Source organism: Cheilinus undulatus, linkage group 7 (genome assembly GCF_018320785.1).
Source record: "Cheilinus undulatus linkage group 7, ASM1832078v1, whole genome shotgun sequence".
NCBI lineage: Eukaryota > Metazoa > Chordata > Actinopteri > Labriformes > Labridae > Cheilinus > Cheilinus undulatus.
Genome location: NC_054871.1, coordinates 25830922 through 25857558, shown reverse-complemented (window position 1 = coordinate 25857558; position 26637 = coordinate 25830922). Strand labels below are relative to the sequence as shown.

The window sequence follows — 26637 nt, the reverse complement described above, 5'->3', positions numbered from 1 at the left end:
TGGAGTATTCAGAGAAATATCCTTGTGTCACAAAAAATAAGAACACACTGTTAAACATGACTCATCTTGCAAGGTTTCACCTTAAGCTCCAAATGAACTGTATTTTACTTCAGGGACACTGTTCAGCTGCAAGTCCTGCAGGCATTTCTTCAGTAACTGTGCACACGTAAGCGTTTAAATTCTGTTGTCCACTAGAGGGCGCTTTAATTCACTTTTAACAGTAATCCCCCAGGCATATTGTCCATAGTAGATAAACAGTCTGTATGCTGTACAAAGAAACACACTATATTTCTATAGTCTGAGAAAAAAATTTACATATAAACTGCCACTGTTATGCAATGCAATCTAGGCAGTGATTACATATTCTTCTCACATCCTCCACACTGATCAACATTACAGTCAATTCTCCCTTATTGTGCTCTTCATTGAAACTGCCCTTGGGTTAAAATTAAAACGGCTGAAAGGATTGTGCTGTATATAGCAGAAGATTGATATGCAACCATTTCCTATAAAGAGTGTCTTGCATACATATGGCAGCCTACATTGGATTTTACATTTTAAATCTTCTAAAAAATTAGAAATCTAGTGTGTATTAAAGACACTGTTGATCTTTATGCAGGGTTTTTTTTAACACGCGCATTTGAAAAGGTAGGCAATGACAGGAAATCTTGAAAAACTTGTAGCTGAATGGTTTCTTGATCTTTGTAAAACACTGTCTCACATAACTACCAATAGAAATTAATTTTAAAAAAGCTATTTCTTCTCTTTGTCGCTGAGACTTGCAAAACTGTACAGAGAATAGATGTGTACAAGATGCAAAATAATGACTGATTTAAAATCCCTTTTCAACTGTCAACTGTATATAAAAAATATTCTCTAAATCAGATTTACCTCATAAAATGCGATGCAATGACATGTTTCCCAAATAAATGAGAACCGTAGCAATAAAAGAAAAGGTGTTCCTGAGATTCTACCACATTTTCGGAATAGAACATTTCAAATAGACCCATCTAATTCTCTTCGTGGTCGAAGAATCAGAGTATCTTTTTAACATAAATCCTCTTAGGGCGAAGGGAAACATTCTTTAGAAAGTAGGGTGATTAGATTTTTTTTTTTTTGCAACATTTATCAGCTGAAAAAATACAGTCTTGAAAAAGGGTACAGTCGAGGAGCTGTTGATTCATAAAATAGTTCTTCATAAAAGACGGCAGGCAGACAGACATGCGCACCACTGACAGTGTCGATTCAGCCGATTCGAACAACTTCCTGGTTGTGGAAACTGACATTATCGCGATAGACAGCTTGTTCGTGTGCAGTTCAGCGGTAGGGCCCTGACGTTGGAATGCGAAACTACAAGTTATTCAGCCGAAACAAACAATTGACAAACCTAGCTGCACAATCTGAAAACTATCACAGCTCTCCTCAAGACTCAACTGTGGTCCGGGACTCGAGGGAGACTCTTAACTTACGGTGAGATTTTATGAAGTCGAAAGTGGCTACCTGACTTTAGCATGGCTAGCAAGCTAATCCATCAACACCCAGGCGTATGACAGCTGACCAGCCAACAGTACCAAGCTAAGTTAGCATTAGCATAGTTAGCTGGCAGGCACCTGACGAACTGAGTCAATCTTATTTGATCTAGTGACTTGTTTAGGAGATGTTTGACTAATTTATTTATGGTTAACTATGGATGCTCTTCTAGGAATGTGAATGTTATTTCTGTCGTTGCGACCCGTCATGCCGGTGTGTTGATTGTTTGAGTGATACTCGGAGGCTAACTGATGCTGAGAGCTAGCCTGCTAGCTAGCGATGGTATGTCGTCGTTGCTTGGTGCAACAGTATGGCAAAACAAACAACAACAGACTGGCAAGCACCTTACTAGCGCTCGCGTGCTAAAGTGAAACCAAAGCAATTTAGCTGACTGCTTTACACTCATGTTTGCCCATTGGATTTCTGTCGTTTCACCTTCTGTGTTGACATATTGCGCCTCGCTGTAAAGCTATGGGTGACATCTCCTGTAAAGACCTTTTAAATGATATGCTTGATGTAATTACTGCTGACACATTGGGTGTGTGACAGACGTTTGGCAGGCAAACAGTGCTAATCAGATTATTGAGAGCACTCCCTTTGCATTTTGGGCTTTGTGCTCAGTTTTGTCTGTTGTTTGTACGTCTTCAGGGGATGAGACGACGTCGTTTATCCCAGCGTTTTCATTTTTGGGCTCGTTGAGTCTCTGTGTTGGCTCAGGATGGCGCAGGGGGGCTCTCAGCTCGACTATCACATCCTGCAGGATCTAAAGCAGCGTTTCCCCGAGATCCCAGAGGGGGTGGTGTCACAGTGCCTTCTTCAGGTATTCACACAAAAACACATACTTGTGCATCCATGTTTGGACAATGTTGACAATTGTAATTTTTTTTATATTAACTTGTATAAAGGCATTTTGGATGCTTTGTTGGTAGTACTAAATAACAGGATTCAAGCTCTTTCTTTTAAATCGGGCAGTAAGACAACAAGATGAGCTCTCCATCTGATCCATGCCTAATAGCTCTCACTGTTCCCTGTTGATGTCTCAGAACAACAATAACCTGGATCTCTGCTGCCACCTGCTGGCTCAGGAGAGTAATAGATACCTGTACGGAGAGTTCCATCACAGCCCTGAGGATGGTCGACTAAGCCGAAACCACATGTTGCACATCAGCCTGGGCTACCCTGGCTCAGAGGCAAACAAAGCAAATGGAGGAGCACCAGGAGTGGGGCGCTCACTAGTGCACAGCACCAGTGATAGTCACATTGAACCGCAGCGACCCAGCTACCCCGAGCCACTGTCAGCCCCTGCAAACATTGCCCCCTCTCCAGGTTACAACCCCTTTTTCATGAACGATCAGAGCCGGTCAGCTAGCACTCCTACCCCTCCACCAACAATGCAGGGCATGTCTCCCACATATTCCCCAGTCCCGCGTTACACTATGAACCCTATAACTGTCACACTTTCACAAACTATACCCACTGTCCCACAAGCTCTGCAGATTCCCCCAGGGCACTATCCTAACAGCACCAATACCACCCTGTATATTAGACCCTCTCCCTCCCAGAGCCCACAGCCGGCGCCTTGGTCCTCCTCAGGGGCGCCTGTATATCAGCATCAGCAGTCCCCATATAGTACTCCCACATATGGCTCCCCATATAGTTCCCCCCAGCATCAGGTCCAACCACAGCCCCAACCGCAGCCCCAACCTCAGCACCAGCAATATGTTTTCCTCCCTATTAGCTCTCCCACCATTCCCAGCATGCCCTACCATCACCAGCAACAACCCCAGCAGCCAGCAGTTTACAGGCCCTACCACACTAAAAGCTCACTCAAGAACCAGATAGAGATTACCCTGGAGGGTCCCAGACCTCGCAGCAGCTCACCTGTACACAACCCCCATCCCCAAGGATCGCTATACATGGCCACAAGCCCCTCACCAAGCTCACCCTCGAGGGGCATCACTATGACAGGACCTCAAGGCCCGGCATCCTTCCACCCTGGGATGTACCTGCAGCATCAAGGACCTGCAAGGCCTCGGCCTGCTTCCTCTCCTCAGCCAGGCCAGTCTGCCTACACCTTCAAAATCAAAGTGTCCTCAGGAGGACAGGCCCAGAGGCCTCCCAGCTCGCCGCCAGTGGCTGAGGCAGAGTCTCTGTTGAATATAGTAGACCACGGGGAGCACAACGCTGCCCCTGCACCCATCCTGCCCATCTCAGCTCTACCGGGAAACACTGCAAGTCAGTTTCACCAAATGCCCAGACGTTCAAGCTCAGGCTCTGATGACTATGCCTATACACAAGGTAGAAGATTACAGTTTTTTCTCCTCTCTAGTGCTCATGGCTTTATCCTGATGAATAACTGACTTCATAATAGAGGGAATTGAAATTTCTAGTGGAAACAGTGGAACAGCTGCTTTGTAATGTGTGGGGGCACTTTTTTGTTTGCATGCTTGTTAGCTTTTTGTTTTGGTGGGTTTTACATACACCAAAAAAAAAAACCTGAACCCCAGCCTGTTTCCAGCTGAGGATGTGTACTACCTGCCACACTCTTCTGTACATAAATTTCTTCACTACTACTTATAATCTAACTAAAGTTCTATAAAAATTTAACTCATGATCACTAAGTATTGAAAGGATTACCCTGTAAACCAGAGTCTTAGATTCTGATAGTCATGTGTGCCTTATGAAGTGTTGTATTATTGAAGATTTCATACAGTCACAGACTTTAGACAAGATCCAGATTATCTTTAGCTAAAAATTGCACTTTTTTGGACATTAAATAAAATATAACTACTGCAGTAGGAAATAGTTACCACATTTCATTATGTTACAACTTTGCTGAAATTGTGACAAAGATATGTTGATTATTAAGTCATCAATGACAGTTATTTCGATGCGTTAAAGTTGCTATCTGGTTGTTATAGTTCATAATAAGGGCTGCCCCATTATGACAAAATCATACTCATAATTTTTTTGACTGTTATTGGGATCACAGATATTAATCTGCCTTATTGATGATACGTATGGCTCGTTTTTGTAGTTTTATTATTGAATTTATGGTAATTTTAAAGGTGGATCCCCACAATTCCACACAATAAGATATATAGGGAACAATTAATGAGTAATAGATTAAATGCAAGGCCTTAGAATTTAATACATTTCTGGATTTATATAGAATTGCAACTGACTTTGAAATTTTCCCTTTAATGTATTCAATATGTTGTTTCCATGTTAACTTTTGGTTGATGACAACCCCAAGGAATTTAGTCTCAAAAACTCTTTCAATGTCAGCATTACAGATTTTTAATTTAATATTACCATCACTTTCCTTTAGATTCCCGGAAACCATAAATTTTGTTTTCTTAATATTTAAAGATAATTTATTGACATTAAACCAAACTTTGAGATTTTCCAACTCCCTTTCTACACCACACAAAAGTTCTTTTAAATTCTTACCAGAGCAAAATAAATTTGTATCATCTGCAAATATTACGTATCTAAAAAAAATCAGTCACATTGCAGATGTCATTGATATAAAGAATGAACAGTACTGGACCAATCACTGATCCTTGTGGTACACCACAGGTAATCTTTCTAAATGCTGACACAGTATCATTAATTTGTACACACTGATGTCTATCACCTAAATAACTCTCCAGCCAAGAATGAACAACCCCTCGTATCCCATACATCTTTAATTTCTTTAATAACCGTCTGTGATCGGTGGTATCTAAAGCCTTCTGCAGATCAATATACAGACCAATAGAACACTCATCATTTTCATTGGCATTTGCTGTTTCTTCGACCATTTGCGTTACTGCAAAAGCAGTAGTTCTGCTTTCTCTGAATCCATCACTTAATAATTTATTTTTATGAATAAACAGATTTAATTGTTTCACAAACAGCTTCTCTAAAATTTTAGAAAATTGTGGCAGAAGTGATATTGGTCTGTAATTTTCCATACAGTGTTTATCTCCATTTTTGTAAATTGGGATCACCTTTGCTAACTTCATGTTGGTAGGAAATATTCCTTTTTGGAAAGACAGATTACATACATAGGTCAAAGGTCTAATAATATAATCAATAACATCTTTAATAATTACTGTATCAATAGAGTGTATGTTGATTGATCTCTTATTTTTTAATTTTTTTACAATTTCAATAATAATTCAGTTTCATGTACCCCGCTTAAAAACATAGAACTAGCATTAGTGTTTATCAAGTTATTAAACATATGTTTTTTGTCATCAGATACAATAATCTGTCTTGCCAAAGAAGCACCAACATCTACAAAGTAGCTGTTGAAGTTGTTTCTTATCGCATACCTTACCTAAAATGTCGACCATTGAATTAACAAAGGAATCAATGCAAGAGCCAGGTGTCCTATATATGTAACTCAAGAAAATACTTTTCAGATTAGTGGAATGAATTTCAATTGTAAGACTCTCCATGATATCATCCACAACTGTACTGTCAACCACTCTACACTGAAAATCTTTCTGTACAAAGAAGGCCACCCCACTGCCCCTTTTATTTTTGCGGTTTACACTAAAATGATTGTATCCTTCTAACATAAAATTAGAACCCTTTTCATTTGTCAACCAAGTTTCACTAATGGCAATGACTTGAAACCCATGTTTAATGATTGTACATTTTCTTTGATTTGAGCAAAATTTGCATAGAGGCTTCGGCTATTAAAGTGTAGAATTGAAAAACCATCCAGACTGAGTTCATTGAACTGATTTTCCATGTAGTATTTGGAATCAGAGTTTCAATCTTTGTAAAAATTTGCATCTGGATCAATGTCATTCTCAAAGCTAAATGATTTATGTTCAGTTGACTTCAAAAAACTTAAGTGTGACTCTTCATATATTCTAACAGGGCTCAGCTAAATAATTTTCATTTTCATAGAAATCACCATACTCCTGTTCTAAAGGAAAAGATTCATTTTTATCGGTCATATCCTGAATGAAAAAAAGCAAATGTCAACCAAAGTCACAGGATCGTATAATGTGCTTGTATATTATAACTGCTCTATTACCATCATAGAGCACTGGGTATAGCTCAAAGTAAAAACAAGGAATTCTGATTTCATACTGTAAACTTGGCACCAACTCTTTATCTTTCTCCTTTGTCCCAATAAACCATCCAAACATTTTCCAATCCTCTTTGAGTGTGCCATTTGCTAACCAAGCCGCATCCATTGTCACTTGTATTGTTCCAGATCTCTCAGATTCTTCACTGCAACCACCTTTGCCTGCTTATAATACATAATACATACTTTCTCTCCAGAATTGAACAATTTTTGAAACATTTTTAAATTGCATTGTCTTTAAACATGTTTAGTTGTAACATTTTTGTTCAGTTAGATTTATATGAACGTTATCTTACTGGTCTTCTATATCCACATTTTTTGGTGCCTGTGTTTTTTTCTATTTACTTCAGTTTCTCTGCTCATGTATCTATATTGAGTAGCTTCAGGATTCCTTGATTTTTTTTTTCTCCTCTCCAGCTCTCCTGCTCCACCAGCGGGCTAGAATGGAGCGTCTGTTGAAGGAGCTGCTGCTGGAGAAGCAGAAACTAGAGCAGCTAAAGGCTGATGTCAACAATATGGAGTATGACGCCCTTCAAAGGCGCTTTAGACGAGTGAACTCTACCAGTCTTATACCTAGAGTAAGAGCTGAAATATGCATTTTTTTTAACTCTTCATGATTTTATGTCATTACAGATTCATAAAAGTGACACCAACTGACTCAATGAATTTTAATTTTACTTTAAATATAGCTAAGAACTGTACTCTTACTCTTACTCACTAAATGTTACTGAAATTCATTGTTAAGAAGGCAAATAACACAAATGTATCATATGGAGATGTTTTGTCCATATTTTAATTGTGAGAGGAAGTTTTAAAAGAGGGAATGTCTGGTTATCTATTTTGGTCTAGTCTAACTGGGTTGTTGTGTTTGCACTGGCTGCAGCCTGAAGAGATGACCCGTTTGCGAAGTCTGAACAGACAGCTTCAGATTGATATCGACTGTACCCTGAAGGAGACAGATCTTCTGCAATCAAGAGGTACACACACTCAAACACACACAAACATTAATGCACGTTCCAACACATGAACCTTTGAAGTGCATGTCTGATAAATTTGAAAGTATTGATCTTGACGGAGCCAAGCCCAGAAGCAGACCAGGTTGAGTCCAGCATGATGGATGAGGCTCCATCACTCTGCATACAGATGCAGCATCTTAAATAACCTGACAGGATCCATCCCCATCCAGGGTTGACCCTTTTTGGGTCCAGAAATGTGTTTCGCTGGTACATCCTCTTTAATGTTTTAAATTAATAACACTATTGCCTCAGAAATCCCCTTAAATCCCAGTTTGTGGAATCAGTTCTTGTAGTTTGTAATTTTACAAGAAGCTGTGTTTTGTAAAAGAGAGTAAAAAGAGATGCCTGGTTATGATTGTGAACAATTTAGCAATCTTCCCAGTGCCAGTGAACACATGGGCATTTGCTTTCCTGAAAGACCCTTGGGCATTTTTCTGCTTACATGCTGTCTTTCTTAGTGGCAACCTCCGGTCCAATAAGTAAGCCAATGCGGAAGTACAAAAAATGCAATACCACAAGTGTCCCTTTGAGGCTGGCTGAAGAAACACCAGATGTTAATACACTCAAAACTAGAAAAGCACCCAGAGAGTGCAGACCCCTGCCATTAGCCCTATCTTCCAATAGTACAGAATCCTTTAAAAAAAATTCCTGGATCCAAATTGGGATCCGGATCACTCCCAAAATCTAATCAGTTCTTCCTTATGCCATTTCTGACATTTCCTGAAAATTTCATCAAAATCCATCCATAACTTTTTGAGTTATGTTGCGAACAAACAAACTAACTAACAAACCCTGCTGATCACATAACCGCCTTGGCGGAGGTAATAAACTGGTTTACAGCCTGGTTCAAAAAACCAAAATATGTCTCATTAGCTTTTTGTGTACCACAATTGTTTCGATTATATTTAGGAAAAACGCTCACTGTGCACTAATTAGCGCATCTCATTTGATTGACAGATTGCTTGACCGGCAGCTGTTTATTTACTGAGGTGAGGGGAAAAAGTTTGCTCGTCGGGACTTAGTGACCAACAGACATTGCCTTTTATGTCCTCTGCTTTCTGACTGTCTGTAAGAGAAGCTAACGCTAACGTGAACACTTTAAGGGGATTATAAAAGGAGATGATACCACGCAGCCTATTTGCCGACAGATGAATTAAACTCACCGCGGGAGTTGATGCAGTGAGGGAGGGCAGAGCAGAGACACTCACCACTTCAATACAAATGACCTGCAACTTTGTGACGAGTTGATGTGTTGTTTCTGAGTGTTAGTGCTGTAAAATATCAGAAAATATCTCACTCTGCGTATCTTTGTGTGCTTCTCTACCTGCATTTCTAGAGCTGTGTTGCGCCACTGTCCCCAGCAGCACTCTCTCTGTATTAGTTAGCTGCACACTATGCTTCTGTCCCCTGACCAGCGCCTTGGGGGAGGGGGGGGCGACTCACAGACCAGGGTGATCTTGGTTGAACAAAAGTTTTTTGACCAAACAATCGACCAATCAAATGGAAGCTGTCAGCCCTATCCGTTACATTGTAACATCAGGAGTGCCACATCCATTTCCTAAGAGGGGTGTGGTCAGGGGCAGGGTCAGAGAGCTCATTAACATTTAAAGCCACAGACACAGAAACAGCTCTTTCTAAAAAGGGCTGAAACAGAGGGGTTTTTTTTAGACATGCAAAAATCCAACACTGGAGTGTTTTTTCAGCAACAAACTTCACAGGCATGCTTTTGGGACCTCTGAGACCAATATAAACTTGTCTTAAAAGGGTAAAATATTTCCCCTTCAAAAAGTATAAATCTAATTTCAAATTTTCTGCATATAACTTGATTATTGTGCATCTATAGTATAAGTTACATCGTTGTTGTGACATGCCTTCCCTGTCAGATAGTGTTGAATATATGTGACCAAAGCAGGTAAAAACTCCTGCAAGTTGTCCAAGGTCATTTTTGATTTTTTTACACATTATGAAAGCATAGATTCCAAGCTTTCAAATGATGTATCAAACACTGAGCATATTTTACAAAGATATGCTCATTTGAATGTTAACTTCTAGTTCCTGTTTGCTCTGAGAAAACCAGGTTCAAAGTTTCAGGACTTCTCCTACCTTCAGGCAGGCCAGGTAATGGGCGTGAACAATAGAGCTACATTTACATAAAGTCCACCCAAACCAAGCTTCTGAATCGGACTGGTGACGCTCATCAAAATATTCCCATAGGAAATCTGCCTTCATCAAACTTTCACTGTCGAGTGATCCTGAAGTCATCCCAAGTCTGTTGATAATTCTTGCTGCTTCTTCATTGTCTATTCTACTTTTCTTCGCTGCAGGGTGCATCTTGAGGCTTGTTGATAAAGGTGATAACTAGAAACAGCTGTAGTTACGTGCCGACGGGGGTCGGAGTTTGAGCCATGCAGTGTTTGTTATTGTCCATCTCAATGTGCGAAACTGGGGACAATGGCAGGCTGAGTGGCCAATTATCACCCAGCAGTTTCGCTTTCCCCTCCCCTCAGTCTCCCCGCAGAAACTATGAAAAGAGGGCATTTTTAAACACATTTGTGTTACTTTTTTCATCGAATGAGTAGTTTAAATGTTGGACTTGTATAGAATGAGAAAAAAACGAAAAATGATCATTTTGAAGAAAACGACTTTGTATCCATTTTTCTCAACCACCGGAATGCCGACTTGCAGGAACTTTCTCTGGCTTCAGTCACATATTGTTTAGTAGTGAGGAACAATAAATATTTTTTTGAACAGATACCGATAACCAATAATTTCCTACTCCTGATTGCTGATAACCGATAATAACGATATATTTTTTTCAATTGTTGATTTGACAAAAGAAGTTTATTTGATGTGTTTATGCACATCTGGGGGTAGTGAGGAAAGATATTTATAACTAATCTTAACTAATACCACTTGTGTTTTTCAAAACATAATAATGACATAAATATGACATAATAATTTGTGACATAATTATAAGGACATAATAATTTCCTGTTATCGGTTTGATAATTATCTGCTCGATAGTTATCGTGCACCCCTATTTTTGAGTAGAGCTTTCATACAACCCAAAGCAACTCACTGAGATTAGGAATTTTGTCCTCTGCAAAAATAAGAAATACAAAAGTTTACATCTGATTGTTGAGCTGCCTGTTAGCATTTTTATGCTAATAAAATTAGAAGCTTACTCTAAGCATTAATAGCCCATGTAGATTTTTTTTAACAAATCAAATCCTTAAATTTGTAGAAAATTAAACCGAATTACCTGTCCCTATAAAAACAAGCTAAAAAATAAGACACTTTCTCCTTGAAGTATACTTTAAATAAGAGTGTGGTGCTTTTGTATATTTATTAAGCATCCATTATGCAGCTATGAAAGTGAGGTGACATAACTCCCGGTGGTCTGGTTTGGATAACAATTTGTCTTTTTTTTCAGTCTTGTTTGACATTAACATATGTGACCAAAATGTAAAAATCTGATCTAAACCAGAGGATGTTTATGACCTTGCTAAATTTGAATCCTATTTTGAGGTTGAAGCAGTTGACTTTGTGGTCTGTTTTAGCTGTCTGTCTAAACACTGCAGTCAGTAAAGAGGCTCAAAGAGAATAGGAGCCTGGGAACTGATTGGTTGTCTGTCTGGAATGGAAACTTATAAACAAACTTCTGTATCTGGTTTCTTCTTTGCTCCACAGGGAAGTTTGACCCAAAAGCAATGAACAACTTCTACGACAACATTCAGCCTGGTCCTGTTGTACCGCCCAAACCTGGAAAGAAAGGTGAGAATTGTTTGACTTGGAATAACAGAGGGAGTCATGAATCTTTTTCAGTGGGTATGTTATAAGAGGAGAAAAATAAATGTTCAGCAGGGTGGGATTAGACATTTGTTCACTTGCCAGGATACAGGTTTGAGTTTCAGTGCAGGACAGTTTTGGCCATTGCACATGTAGACTATTTGCCTAAATTCAGTGCATAGAAGTTTTAAAGCTAGTGCTGTTAATTGATTAAAAAAATTAATCGAGTTAATCACATCACTGTGCTGTGATTAATCCTGATTAATCACAGCATTTCTTTAGTTTTAGTAAGTTTTAGATTTAAACATTCTTAATATCATTCTTATTCTCATTATTATATTTTCATTATTTTAACTTTATGTACAGCACTTTGAAAGTGCTTTTTACTAAAAAATGTATTTTTATTATTATTATTATCATCTATAAATTAACATTTAAAATACTACCATTTACTTGCATTTTTGTTTGGGATAAATTAGTAAATGTATGGTCTTTAAATAAAGAAATATTAAACAAACTACAGTTTTTAAACTTATTTGTGGTTTTTAAATCAGAGCGTCTTAATTCACTGAGCAATAATATATACAGACTGCAAATGAGCCCAGAAGACAAACACATCAGGCACAAAATAACTTCTGCTGTAAAGTGAATGATCAGGTGTGCTGTTACCCCAAGGTAGCTGAAGTTGCTGACTGATGTCCAGTGGTCTCTCATCAGTGTAATAAAAGTAGCTCGGGCCTGTGGCTCCATTCTAGTCGCCTTTTTAAGCTGTCATACAGTTCATGTATTCTTGTGGCAGTAGTTCTTGTAGGTGTTCTGTGGTACAGATCATCCAAGGCGACCTGGATGATGTCTTGAAGCCCCTTGTCATCAACAACAATGGTCTGCAGTCTCTGATGACCCATTAGTGATCACATTAGTTAGCTTAGATGTTGTCATTGTGGGGACAAATCCAGGTCTGCTGGACTATGCCAGTGTAGCTTGACGTTATGGCTTGATCCCGTGTTGTTGTTTGTGTCTTTGCTAACATTAGCAACATAAACTACCATGGCTTGATCTTGTGTTGTTGTTAGCGTCTTTGCTGACATTAGCAACATAAATTATCATAGCTTGATCCAGTGTTGTTGTTAGTGTCTTTGCTAACATTAGCAAAGTTGCACTTTGCCCAGAGGTGGTACTTCAGACTTACTGTGCTTCAGTGTAAAGACAGTTCATCACCGCAGTATGTACACACAACTTTTGTTTCATCCAGACTTCCATTAGGCAGCTTATTAAATCGAAATTTGCCGTCAAGCAGACCTTGGTCTGACTCCTCACTCATCAGTGCTGGCTTTGTTTGACCCATCCGTGCAGGACGACTACAGAAGGAAGTTGAGGAAGTTAGTCATATGATTAAATTGCGTTATTATTTTTTTTTACGCGTTAAGCTTTCCAGATTAATTATGAGTGTTAACGTGTTAATATTAACAGGCCTATTTAAAAACAATATTTGAAAGCTAGACTAAGAGCTTTACTGACTTTTTTCTTTATGATATAAGCACATCTGTTGGCATGGGAACTAGATGAAAACCCTCACTGTGTGATGAATATTATCTATTTCCACTGAATTCTTGATGTTTGAATGTATGCCATAATTCTGTCCCTGAGCTGATGGCACAGTCATTGTGTTTACATTTAGCTTTTCCTCACATATGGAAGCAGCATCTTTATTTTTCACTGCTTTTCTTCTATTAACCAGAATCAGAGCAGGCCCCCAAACCAGTGCCAGGACCTCAGAGGGATGAGGACTTTGAAGGCGCCCAGTGGAACTGTGAAAGCTGCACCTTTCTCAACCATCCTGCACTTAACCGCTGTGAACAGTGCGAGATGCCGCGCTACACCTGAGCTCCGCACTGTGCTGTATTTTCCAGCCTCGCTCCCTCCCCTGCCAGTCCTTGGAGAGTATAAGCTCCATCCCCTCCAAAACCTGCAGAATGTGTCCAGAGGTCTTCCCCTGTCAGTAAATATATATAAATATATATATACCGTAAGACACCTTTTACCTGCTGAGGAAGAGCCACTACCCCTCTCTACCCACCTGACCTGCTTCAGTCTACTACTCCTGTGCACTTTGACTCTTTGATGGCGGGTAATGAAGTTTTTTTCTTTGTTTTTTTTTTTTTGTTTTGCTTTGTTTTGGAGGATAGCTTGGTCTCTTCTCTTGGCAAATGTATAAAATCAGGAGTGACACAGGGGGACATGGCTTCGGAAAGGTCAAGAGGATTGATGTAGAGGAGCTAAGGTTTACCTTGAACATTCCACGCAGGATGAGTGACTGCCCTGTTTACATGACCGCGCCCATTCCTGAACTCAGAATGGAGGCAACTCCACTTTAATCCAGGACCTGTGACCCCCTCTCTCTGAATGCGGGACAATGAAATCAATGCTATATACGTTCTGACTAATGCGAAATGTAGACTGTACACTGTATCTGGCTCTGTATAAGAGCTCCTTTCACTGAAAGAAGAACACTAAAGACACTTGCATATGAGTATATTCCTGGTACTTTTATGCATATTATGCCACCCTGTATTATGTGTTCATAAGATGTTGATTTCCTGTGCAAATGCCTCAACTTGCTGTACCTAATAAAGGAGCTGATTCTATGTGACTTGACCATGCGCAGCTGGCATGTTTGCATAGTTTGTCAAAGCTCAGAGACACACCTTACCTCCAAAAAGAATCATACACACCTTTTTCTCAGTAAATGTTTATTATATTAGTAATCAAACCAGTGGGAATCATAATGAACCTGGTAGCAAATAGAAGTGGCATGCACACTCAGATTCTCTAATGTTACAAGTGGGAATTGGAAAATTTTATGACCATCCTGGAAACAGAAGTTTTAACCACAGCATGTACCATCATTTATGGCGACACTGTCTTAAGGTTTAAAACTCTACGTATATTCTCCTTTCAGTTGATCCAGAAAGTAACATTTCTCATGCACTTGACTTTGTTATGAACCTTGAATTTGATACAAAAACCTAACCACTGGCATTTTCAGTATCTACAGTGATATTCTGCTACATCATCTCCATAACTGCAACCAAAAAAAATCTACTTTTGTATTCTTCTACGAGAGTGTTCCTGTTTCCTACAGATGGAGGAGATAAGGAGGCATCACATGGGGTGGTGTGCGAGCGCATGCTGGGTGGTATGATCATGCAGGCATGGGTGCACTCATCAGCAGACATGGTCATTTGTCATCTTTCCTCCCACTGGTCTTCTTAGAATGACTACTATTTTATAATGCTGCACATACTTACACATAATACTTTTGTTTTTTTTGTTTTTTGTTTTTTTTATCAAAATGAGATATAACTTGGGTTGTGCTGCAGCTTTACACAGCAGCCCGTGTTTACATCTGACATGCTGTGCTATGTTCCTCTCACCAGTGTGATATAATTTAGGAGGTGGATGTGGAATGTTTTTGTACTGTCTTAGCTAGTTTCAGCTTGTAACCATAATCTCTAACCCTTTCACAAACAGGGCAGTCAGTCCTTTGGCTCTTTATAACAAGCTTTTACTCTGCTTTAGGAAAAGGCAAGGCCATGTCCAGATGTAATGCATCCCTGGGGAAAAGTAGCATGTCGCATTTCCTCACTTTGTCATCCTCAGGATATCACTTCAATGGGATTTTTTCCTCCCAAGATCCTTCATGTGTCCCGATTGGCCCAACTGTACATTGTTTTTGTGCTCTCCGCTCTGATTGGCTAATTAGCCCATCATTTTTGTCCTGGTATGGGGTCAGTGAATCCATCTGTTCCTTCCAGATTTTCTGCTCAAATGTAAGACCTACTGGAGCTCCACTTAAAGGGGACATAGACTTGTCTGATCAGGGACATTCTGACCAGAATAGTTTGGAAATCATTTATGAAGATGTATTGTTGGAAAAAGAGATCCAAAGTCCAAATAAGTAAGGATCATCTTTAAGTTCACAGTATCAAATGGTTCCATACCTGAAATAACAGTAATCTTTCTTAATTTTATTACAAGCCTGTGGTGATGCACTGTGTTGGACAGATAGTTCTATTACTGAGAGGATCCTGGGAGAAACCGTCTCATTTTGTCTTCTCTTCTTATATATTTTAGTAGTAGTCTTCATAATTTTTGGGGTTGAGGCAGTAGAGGATAGCACCTCCAAAAGAGAAGATGGTGGACCCCCAGGCCAGGCCGTAGCCCCAGTTAAATTCGTGGTAGACCCTCAGACTGACCGTCTCGATGAACTTGATGGGGAAGAGGACCAAGCTGCACACCTGCAGGACCACTGCAGATGAAAACAAGAAGAGAAATAAGGTAATTATGTAGAAATCCACCAGGAAAAGAATCATACTGAAGGATTAAGTTTTACCCCCCCCAAAAACTTTTTATAGATAATTTCCATTTTTCCTTATACCTATATTTAAGGCTCCCTTAAGAAGGGAGAAATGGTAAAGCTTTCAGGGGCCCATGGAGGCTGATCCATCCTAAATTTAAGTAACAATGACCTTTTATCAGAATACGTATTGCTTGTCAAAGCAACACAATATACACATTTTATGTATTGTTGCCTGTCTCAAATTATAAATCCCTTTTCATAAGATAAGAGTAATGTTAATATAGGCAACGAGAAGACCTGCAACTATTTTTTAAGTCAGCTCCAAGGCTGACTGGAGTCAGGCCCAGGAGGCAAATTTTGACCAGGGGGCTGGCACTCATGCTACAGATAAGTTTGCATGAGGGGATATGAAATGGCCTCTGGGGAAGGCCCATTTACTGGCCCTTTCAGGGACCAAGACATTTCGGTGGGTGGGCCTGCCTGTACTTGACGGTTGGTTGATACTAGCTTGTTACAAACCTAGACATAATGGTGCAAGGGCACTTCCTCTACACAACCCTCTTCAGGTCACCCCACAGATTTTTAGCGGGATTCAGGTCCAAGGTCTGGCTGGTCTGACCAGTCTAAAACCTCTTTTTCTGGTGAAGCCATTGTATTGTAAATTTGGATGCAGGCTTTGGGTTATTGTCACACTATAAGGTGGAAATCATCTTTTTTTCAGCTTTCTTGCAGACACCTGAAGGTTTTGTGCCAAAATTAACAGGTGTTTAGAACTGTTCATGATCCCCTCCACATTAATGAAAACCCCTGTGGTTGAAGAAAAAGAGCCACAAAGCATGATGCCACCATGCTTTACTTTGGGTAGCAAAGAAGCTGCTGTCCTTGAAGTGGACAGCCCAGGTTCATATCTGGCCTGTTTCCACCTCATTCCCCACTCCCTCTCCCCAGTTTCTGACTCTATTCACTGCCTTATCTGAATAAAGGCATAACCTCCCTTAAGTTCGTCATTCAAGAGATGGTGGTGAGTTCTGAGCCGGGGTGGCAACTAATTTACTCAAATTACTAGCATTGAGTAGTTATGTGTACTTGTACTTTTTAAGTATATTTTGAAGTCAGTACTTGTACTTCTACCAAAGTAAGTTTTAACCAGAGTAACTGTACCTTGACTTGAGTATAATACTCTTGTACTTTTTCCACCTCTGTTGACTAAACAAAAGCATTTAGTGAGAGAATGATTCCCATCCCAAAACAGCAACAACTGGAGTGTTGATATCTCAGTGTTGAACCTATTTTAGTTGATTTTACCTCTAAAAATGCAACTCTAACTCTATTCTGAGTTAAATCCTCTTCAGTGATGTTATTTGAGTTATTTGAAAGTGTCAATCCACCCCCAGCGTTAGTTCAACTCTGTAAAGAGTCAATTTATCTAAAGCTCTGTTAGATTTTCAAATCTGGGGGCTGTCTTTAGGTCTGTTTTACACATGTTTAGTTGTGTTTGTATGTTGCCTGTTGTACAGTAATCCCTGCTGGGGTTCCTTTGCTAATGTTACTGGTGGACTGTTGTTTTTTATGCCTGGCACATTTGCACCATGAGTGAAGTTATCCACTGAGTTAGAGTTCAAACCTGTGACTTTAGGTGTTCCTAAAGGATGCATACTGCATATTCCTCCGCCAGAGCAGACTTACATTACACATATATTACATTGCCAAAAGTATTCACTCACCCATCCAAATAATTGAAATCAAGTGTTCCAATGACTTCCATGGCCACAGGTGTATAAAGTCAAGCACCTAGGCATGCAGACTGTTTCTACAAACATTTGTAAAAGAATGGGTGGCTCTCAGGATCTCAGTGAATTCCAGCATGGTACTGTGATAGGATGCCACCTGTGCAACAAGTCCAGTCGTGAAATTTCCTCGCTCCTAAATATTCCACAGTCAACTGTCAGTGGTATTATAACAAAGTGGAAGCGATTAGGAACGACGGCAACTCAGCCCCAAAGTGGTAGGCCACATAAAATGACGGAGCGAAGTCAGCGGATGTTGAGGCGCATAGTGCGCAGAGGTCGCCAACTTTCTGCAGCCAGTCACTACAGACCTCCAAACTTCATGTGGCCTTCAGATTAGCTCAAGAACAGTGCATAAAGAGCTTCACGGAATGGGTTTCCATGGCCGAGCAGCTGCATCCAAGCCATACATCTCCAAGTGCAATGCAAAGCTTCAGATGTAGTGGTGTAAAGCACGCCGCCACTGGACTATAGAGCAGTGGAGATGCATTCTCTGGAGTGGCAAATTGCACTTCTTCATCGGGCAATCTGATGGACGAGTCTGGATTTGGCGGTTGCCAGGAGAACGGTACTTGTCTGACTGCATTGTGCCAAGTGTACGTTGGGTGGAGGGGGGATTATGGTGTGGGGGTGTTTTTCAGGAGCTGGGCTTGGCCCCTTAGTTCCAGTAAAAGGAACCCTGAATGCTTCAGCATACCAACAGATTTTGGACAATTCCATGCTCCCAACTTTGTGGTAACAGTTTGGAGATGGCCCCCTTCTGTTCCAACATGACTGTGCACCAGTGCACAAAGCAAGGTCCATAAAGACATGGATGAGAGAGTTTGGTGTGGATGAACTTGACTGGCCTGCACAGAGTCCTGACATCAACCAGATAGAACATCTTTGGGATGAATTAGAGCGTAGACTGAGAGCCAGGCCTTCTTGTCCAACATCAGTGTGTGACCTCACAAATGGGCTTCTGGAAGAATGGTCAAAATTTCCCATAAACACAAACCTTGTGGAAAGCCTTCCCAGAAGAGTTGAAGCTGTTCTAGCTGCAAAGGGTGGACCGACATCATATTAAACTCTATGGATTAAGAATGGGATGTCACTTAAGTTCATATGCGAGTCAAGGCAGGTGAGCGAATACTTTTGGCAATATAGTGTATTTTCAGGAGTTACTTGAAAGCAGGCTAGTCATACTGTAGAATATTCAACACCTTCAAAAGTGTAGTTTAATATGTAGTGTGGACCAGAAAAGACACTTTTGAAGGATTGAATATAACTCTATATGAGTTGAATTAACACTGTCAATTTTGTTATTTTACTTAATTCTAGAGGGGTGAGTTTACCTGAACAATTGCACTTTTATTGCTATTATGGAATTAAAAAAAAATTTGAACACTGCATAAATTGCACAAAACACTGACAGTGTATCAGTATGAAAAAACTGCTAATGTATTTGTGCAGTTCATACAGGCTTTGCTAGATTCATTTGTCTTTTACATACATGTATATGAATTGATCAAAACATAACAAAGTATCAATAATTATGACTACTTGAGTCCTGAAAGACCAGTGGAGAACCACTGACTTAGACTTAATTTAGAAAGTATCCAAGTCTGATACTGATACTAACACTGGTATCATGATAGGAAAGATCTGCTGGACACTGTCATTGCTCCTCCTGCTTTTCATCTCCTCTGACTTGTTTTGTTCTTTACTTACCTGCAGAGAACAGCATGACAGCCACGGGCTTGTAGCAGCGACTCCTGGAGCTGAAGCAGAGGGAGATCAGCGCCACAAGGAAAGAAAGCAGGGTGAGGGCCGCTCCACCCAACAGCAGGGCCAGCGTGGCGATCTGCCAGTCTGGAACAAACACAACACATACACACTTTAATAGAAGGAGGGGGTGAGGGAGGAAAGGCATGAAATCACACTGAGATAGAGAGTGACATAGGTAGCTAAAACGAGGTTACTGTGGAGAGCCGTGTCTGAGCTGTTGACAGGAGGAGGAGGAAGGTGGGTGGATGAAGAAGAGGGGGAAAAGTAAAAGAGGCAGGCAGCAGAATAGGTCACAGGCCACATTGGTCATGCTCAATCTCAAACAGGAGAAAAAATATTTCCACCCACTTGAGATTGTAGTGAATTACCACAGTGTAAACACAAAATATTTGTGGTTCAGGGGCTGAAACATTTCCTCGTGCATATTCTGAGAAGCTGGCGATGGCTGGTAATGTTTTGATACGAGCTGTTTAGGTGCAGTGGCAGGAGAAGAATGTGAACCATGTGGTGAATGACCGTCAGACCAAGCACAGCAGTTTTTGGCCCACAAGAAATAAACACACACGCCTGGCTACATGTGTGTGGATTTCAGCTATTCATTAACAAAACCCTGAGCAGCAGAAAAGCGTTCTGTGAGGTGACTCAGATAATGAGTATCCCCTTGTATTGGCTGATGCCAGCTCAGCAGCATTCTCAGCATTTCACCCAGATTTACTTCAAAAACACTCAACTGGAAATAACAAGTGTCTCGATCCCTGCTTCCCCTTCCCTATCCCTGTTGGAATCCCAAAGTGAATACATATATGTCTGTCAGGAGAAGGAAAAACGCATTTTTGTTTTTTTCTGTGCAAGACATTCCAATTAGTTTCTGAAAAAGGTTTATGTAACTTATGTCTCATAACTGAAGGCTGTCCAGACAAACCGTATTATTGTTTAGAGTTTAAAGGTCTTTTTCATGGCCTTTCAGTGTACTCACGGAAACAGGAGGTCTACATGTAAACAGGCAGAGGATATTATGATGAGGCATTTGATTACACAGGAGGAAATAATTTAAAGTGCAGCGGGTAAAAAAAATCACATCAAAGCATTGAGGGGATTGAGCTCTGAATAATATTGGAGTGGGAGGAGAAGAAGCTCAAACTGAAGACTCAAGTTTAGAATATGGGATGTCTTTTTTTTACTAGTATACATGGTATTGTCTATTATGGAGTGCAGGACATTAAAAAAAGATGAAGCAGTGCCAAGAATATTTCCTCTCTATTGAGGCAGAAAATCATTAAAACATTCTCCAGCAGAGAGAAAGTGACGGAGGATAAGCTGCTTAAAATACAGTTCCCACTCTTGTTGGAGGGAAACTTTATTCCAGGGGCCAAGCAGCTCAAATATAAACAAACATCAACTTCTTTTGACCAAATATGGTCCAGGATTGAGAGTTTAAAAATGGGCCCTGTCACCACAGGATGTTGGATGAAGCCCACAAAAAGCAGAGCACCAGCTCCTTCCAGGCTCAAGCTTGCACAACACGAACCCACCTCCTTAAAGACTGACCCCTTCACTTTCTCTGTCTCTCAGAAAGGGACCACAGTGACTTGACCTGCAGTTGTCAAAGCTCATCATGAGGAAAGATATCCTCTGTGGGTCAGTTTAAGCCCGGGCAGTCTGCAAGCGAAAGCCTTATCAGTGCTCCGGTGAAACGGCAGGATGCATTTCAGATTTGGAACTGAGTCGCTGCGCAAGAAGCGCAGCCAGAGTCGGAGTGCTTAGAGGCTTTGATGAGCAGGAAGCGCCAGAGTATTAATCCGAGCCCCGCATGATGACAGATGGAAGAGGAGATACAGTAGACGAGATCCAATCTGAGCATTAATTATGTGCATGTCAGGGAGTGCCGAGGTGCTAATCGAAAAAATCCTTCTGGGCCCCCGAGTGTGTCTTTGTCTGAGACAATAGAGAAAGATCTGTGTCACAGAAGAGCCTCTAGTGTCTCTTTGGCTGTCACACATGCTTAGGCTCCATTTCTCAGGATGGAGAAGTTTAGGAAGCAGTAAGTCAATCAGAGGTCCCTGGTTCAAGATGGCAGCAAGACACTTTAACTTCACATGCTGTTTGTAGCTTCATCCGGCTGTGTGATCTCTTCTTTAAATGTGGCTGCTGGAATACAGGATGAAACTGTCAAAATGTCAAAACTTTGATACTTTTATAATCAATGAGCATTAAAATGTTCCCATCTCCATGTTACCACCTATTATCACTAGTATTGCTAATTATGGAAGCCCAAAGAGGACAAGCTTCCATTCATTGTACTTTACACCATCTTACAATGCTAATTAAAAAGTGGTTGTTTTTTCATGCTCTCAACTTTTTTCTTATTTTCTTCAGATAAAGGCGCTGGTTTTGTGTGACAGTTTGAGTCGTCAGTCAAGACCTTAGGAAATGAATGTGCTGTCAGGAAACCAATGTTGTGAACTCACAATAACAGTCATCGTCTTAAACCATAGCTGTAAGGATGCACTCACACCAGGCTATCGTATCAACTGTCACATTGCTGTTGTAGTGTGTGATTTAAAGAGCAAAAGATGCAAACAACGAGAGTTACACTTAAGCACATACACAATGCACTATCACATTCTTTGGCTTTCCATTTAAGGGTGCACACTCACAAGGCACTCAGTACCAGGCCCAAGAACATTTGACCCCCAAAGTCCAGTTTGACTAGTGTGAGCTCTTCTATCCCTGCTCAAGCAAGTGTGTGCACACAACTGTGGCTCTTTAGGAAGAGTCAGTTGTCCTGCACTTGGGAGGTTGCGGGTTCAATCCTCAGCTCCTGCAGCCACATGTTCCTTGGGCAAGGTATAGATGTGATACATTTGGATAGGATTAGCTGACCAGTATTTGAATGGAGAGAAAGGGCGTGAATAGGACATTATCTGTTTACTGTTTATGAATGTATGTATGGTCTGGGTAGACTGCAAAAACTGAATTGCCCCTTGGGGATAGATAAAGTTGTCTAAATCTAAAATCTAAATCTAAATATCTAGGTGTGTAAAGGCCCTTTTAGAAGTCAGATATCTAGGAAAGTGCTATACAAGATGAAATCCATCTACCATTTTCACTTCATCAGCCCTGGCTGATACTATTGTAAGAGGTGGGCTTCCGTGAGATACTGTTGCTCATGCACAAGGGGACACCAAGTCAATCTGATGGTGGATGCAGAGGCCAGGTGTGATTATTCAGAGTCAAACAGGTAAGCCATCTTTGTCTTCTGACGCAATGATGCATGCACATTAAGTTATAGTACACAGGCCTGATTGGGCCTGGATCAATGTAAGTGCAAGGCTAGGGGGTTCTGGGAAGAAATCATGCTTTGGCAAGGCAAGTGGCCACTTGGCCCAGTGTGCCCTAAAAGAGAACAGTACTGGTCCATTCAGAGTTACAAGGAGGCAAATATAATTGTTTTTCCAGTTCCTTTAAGTGCATTATGAAGATAAAAAACACATGCTGATGTGTCTTACACACAGAGAAAGAGTAGCAGAGTGATGAGGAATTGCACTGTTTAAAATGCACTAATCTGTTGCCATCTGTGCCATTTGTTGTGTCATATCAGGCCAAATCCATTCAAATCAAATTGATATCATTAAAAATACATTGTATCATATCTTAAGTATTTGATGTCATGTCATGCCGTATAGCATCATATCAGATCCTGTCATGTCATGAGGTATAATATTGCATTATATCCTGCTGTTTGTTGTGCTGTACTGAGTCAAATCCTTTAAATACTTTATCTTATCATATGTAGAGTTGTGCCAAAATCAGAATTATAACATAATGTGATATTGCATCGTGTCTAATGATTTCTGGTATTGTGACAGCCCTAATTCATGATGACACATCAATATTAATATCCTTTGCCAGTTATGTTTGACTAAGTATGACTCGCTCACAGACTGGTTCCACATTCGTCCCCTTCATATCACACCAACTCGGGAACCACACGCACTTCTCTGACACAACCCCTCCACATTCCTGCCCCTGTGTCAGGTCTTTATCTCTTTTACTTGACCTTAGACCCCTGCTAGAGTGTGAATGTGAAAGGGAGGGAAACTGAAACAGGGAAAGAGTTACAATCTGTGTTTGTTGCTCGTCATGAGCAGCCAGTAAAGCCATATATCTTTTTTGTTGTGGTTTTCTGGACATGCAGACCTCGCAGAACAAGCTCAAAACATCTGAGCAGCCAGCTGGTGTTTCAAACTAACAGGATTTATTTAATGCCCAGAGCATGACACTGAGGAAAAATCGGGGGGCTGACGAGGAGGGGAGGCAGAAACTGATTACTGGGATTCAAATCAATAAGCCTAGCCAAGCACAAGCCTGAGGAAATGGGCAGTTTGCTGTGTGCATTTACTGTGGTATGCTGCTGCTGCTGAGAGAGAGGGGAGCTGACAGGGAGACTGCATGTCTTTATATGGCACCAAAAGTGCACTTTGTCTGCGCTGACAGAGGAGGACTGGGGCCAGCGTGACCTGCAGTTACTCATCCCGCAGACTGAAAGAAAACAGTTTGTCTGAGTAACAAAAACACAATTCAGCACACAAGATGAGGTCTGAGGCAGCAAAAGTGAAGTATGGATCTACTGAACTAAAGCATACACATAAGATGAAGAGAAATGTGGTCAGGAGTGTACTATTGAAGTTTACCCAAATTATACACCAACAGGATGGACTTTAGATAACATGGGCTAATAAAAATTCTGCTCCGAAAAACTCAAAACCATAAAAGCACATACAGTAGTTGTGTTTAATTGGATTTTAGCTGTTTAGTCCTCTCTATAATCAAATGAAGACAAAACACACCACAAGACTACAATCTGCAGCTCAAAAATAAGCCAGTGCTCCATAAAAATAATGTAATTTTGGGGACTTTGGTATTAGATTTTAAGAATATTTATGTTCTGTAACAGCAGACAGCATAAAAGCAAGCTTTCCATGAATAAGTGATCGTTGTAAAAGTTCTTTGTAAAGTCTGCTTCTTCTCAATCATCCCACTGCATGTGGATATATCGTACACATTTAATATTTCAATGCTTCTCCTTTTTATTTTATTCATTTGAAATTTCATCAAAGCAGACAAGCTGCTTTTTACTTTATTTCCTCAGTTTTTATTCTTTTTTCTCCCATAACATCAGGACTAGCTCCTCATACATGTAAACATTCTTGGCAAAACAAAGGATTCTGGTTCTGATTTTCCCAATCCCTGCATGGCTGACTGTGATGGAAAAATGAAATACTTCCAGAAGAAAAAAAAAAAGAAACCTTGGGGACTCCACTAGGAAGTTTCCCTCCTAAAAAAAATCTGCATTTCTGGAGTGCTTCACTTGTCTCCCTGGTTACTAATCTGCAGGCATCTGGATCTCTGGGGAGCTCTCTGCTCTGAGTTGCCCTTGCTCCTTGGCTAGTGAAGGAACCCCACACAAAGGCTCATTTTGTGAGCAACAAAAGCCCAAATGAAACCCCAGCTGGACCGCTCCTGGCGAGGCAGAATTCCCACATCATTCAGTGGTAGACTGGGCAAACGTTTAAGAAAAAAAAAACAGTTAGAAAACCAGAAAAGGTGTCTTATTCATCACACTGTGAGGCTCAAGGACAAACTTTTTCATATCAATAAAGTCAATTATCTCTCTTTCTGAGAGCACTATATGCTGCACAATGTTCACAATCTTATTTCATATGGAAAAGTTGTGCAGTTTAAATTAACCAGGCAATAGCTAATTATAAAGTAATTAACATTTAGCACTCTCTTGGGTGAAGTTTTATAATTGTCACCCACAGAATAGATTGGTTCAGCACAGCTCGGTCTGCAGGGACTCTTTGTTATCCCCAATTTGAATATGAATGCGGGTGTCTGCCTGCACCCCGAATTTCAGCCATGAAACATCCTCAAACTACAACACCCAGTAGGATTAAAACTTCCAAACAACATGGAGGCGCATCGCCCCAACAGCCCGAATAAGTGAGCATGATTGCGGGCACAGGAGCGTCTGTCTCACCGGTGGCCAGCGTGCTGCTGCAGGACCAGACCATGGAGCTGACGGGCTTCCAGCAGGACTCCCACATGGACAAGTAGTACTGGTTATCTGCCGTGACCCACGCCGGGCTCAGCAGGGCCCCTACATCCAAACACAGGGCGAGAAACACGCACACCAGTCCCACCAACTTCAGCGGAGTCAGCGTCGAGACCCGGACCTCCTCTGTGCCGCTCACGGATGAAGCCATGTCTGTGGTGTCTCACACATTTACAGAAAACGGAACAAGAGAAAGAGGAGCATGTGTTTGTTTTCGTGGTGGAGTCAGTTCTTTTTGTTGAATCCGCTGAAAGAATTACGCTTAAGTTGCGCTGGTACTCCCCTGCCCGTGCCCGTGATAGGTGAAGCAGGATGGGGAGTCGCGCGCTGCTGCTGTGTACCAGCGTTGTGTGGCGAGGAGCGCGAGCCGCTAATCACAGAAATAACAGAGCTGCACCTGCTGGGTCCTAGTGCCTAGTGCTGGGATGCTATAGGCTACCATCCATATTCATACTCTCTCTCTCTCTCTCTCTCTCTCTCTCTCTCTCTCTCTCTCGTGTTAGCTTGGCCAAAGCAGTGTAATATAATATAATAATGAATTATTATTTAGGCTATATATTTTATATATCAACAGAAATAAAAAGAGTTAAATATTAATTGTGCACTCCCATTTCCCTCAAAAAAAAAAAAAAAAACAAAAAACATCTGAAGTACAAGAAATGATGATGACATTAGAAGTCAGTCATAAGATTGTAAAAAATAAGACAAGATTAGAATGAAAAGAAAAGGAAAAAAGCGTAGTTATTAAATAGGATAGCATCATTATTCAAACATAGTTATGGGGTTCTAGTTAAAATAAAACAAAAAGTAGTTGTTTTTGGAAAGAAAATGACAAATTACAAAATTACAAGGTCGTTGTTTGGTACGGGTAAAAGGGTCAAATTAAGAAGAAGAAAAATAATACACATAGGAAAAAATCTAAAAAGTATTAGATAAAAAGCCGCAGTTATGGGTTAAAAGAGCTGTGTCAAAAATGTCATTGTTATTAGATGAAAACTGTAAAATTGTAGAATATAAACCCACTGTCGTAAGATATTAAGGTGAAAGTTCTGTTATAAATGTCATTGTTTTAAGGAAAAAGTCACTTTTTTAGATAAAAAGTCACAGTTAAAAGAGTCAAAATATAAGCCCTTGTTCTTGGATTAAAAGAGCAAAAGATTAAGATGAAATTTAATTGC

General features: G+C 40.5%; 2 protein-coding genes across 2 annotated transcripts; one reads left to right on the top strand and one right to left on the bottom strand.

The window, feature by feature from the left end:
• The first annotated feature begins 1296 nt into the window (after window positions 1-1296).
• tab3 (TGF-beta activated kinase 1 (MAP3K7) binding protein 3) lies at window positions 1297-14077 on the top strand. Its single transcript, XM_041791064.1, has 7 exons — window positions 1297-1470; window positions 2179-2350; window positions 2574-3828; window positions 7040-7200; window positions 7506-7599; window positions 11329-11412; window positions 13166-14077. Exons 2-7 carry the CDS (start codon window positions 2249-2251, stop codon window positions 13309-13311), a joined length of 1842 nt encoding a protein of 613 aa, XP_041646998.1. The 5' UTR covers window positions 1297-1470; window positions 2179-2248; the 3' UTR covers window positions 13312-14077.
• A 92-nt stretch (window positions 14078-14169) lies between these two features.
• Window positions 14170-25802, bottom strand: tmem47 (transmembrane protein 47). The gene is made up of 3 exons (XM_041791065.1): window positions 25385-25802; window positions 19285-19425; window positions 14170-15736 (listed from the first exon to the last, which is right to left on the bottom strand). The coding sequence occupies exons 1-3, from the start codon at window positions 25608-25610 to the stop codon at window positions 15558-15560; spliced, it is 546 nt and encodes a 181-aa protein (XP_041646999.1). The 5' UTR covers window positions 25611-25802; the 3' UTR covers window positions 14170-15557.
• Between the last annotated feature and the right edge of the window lie 835 nt (window positions 25803-26637).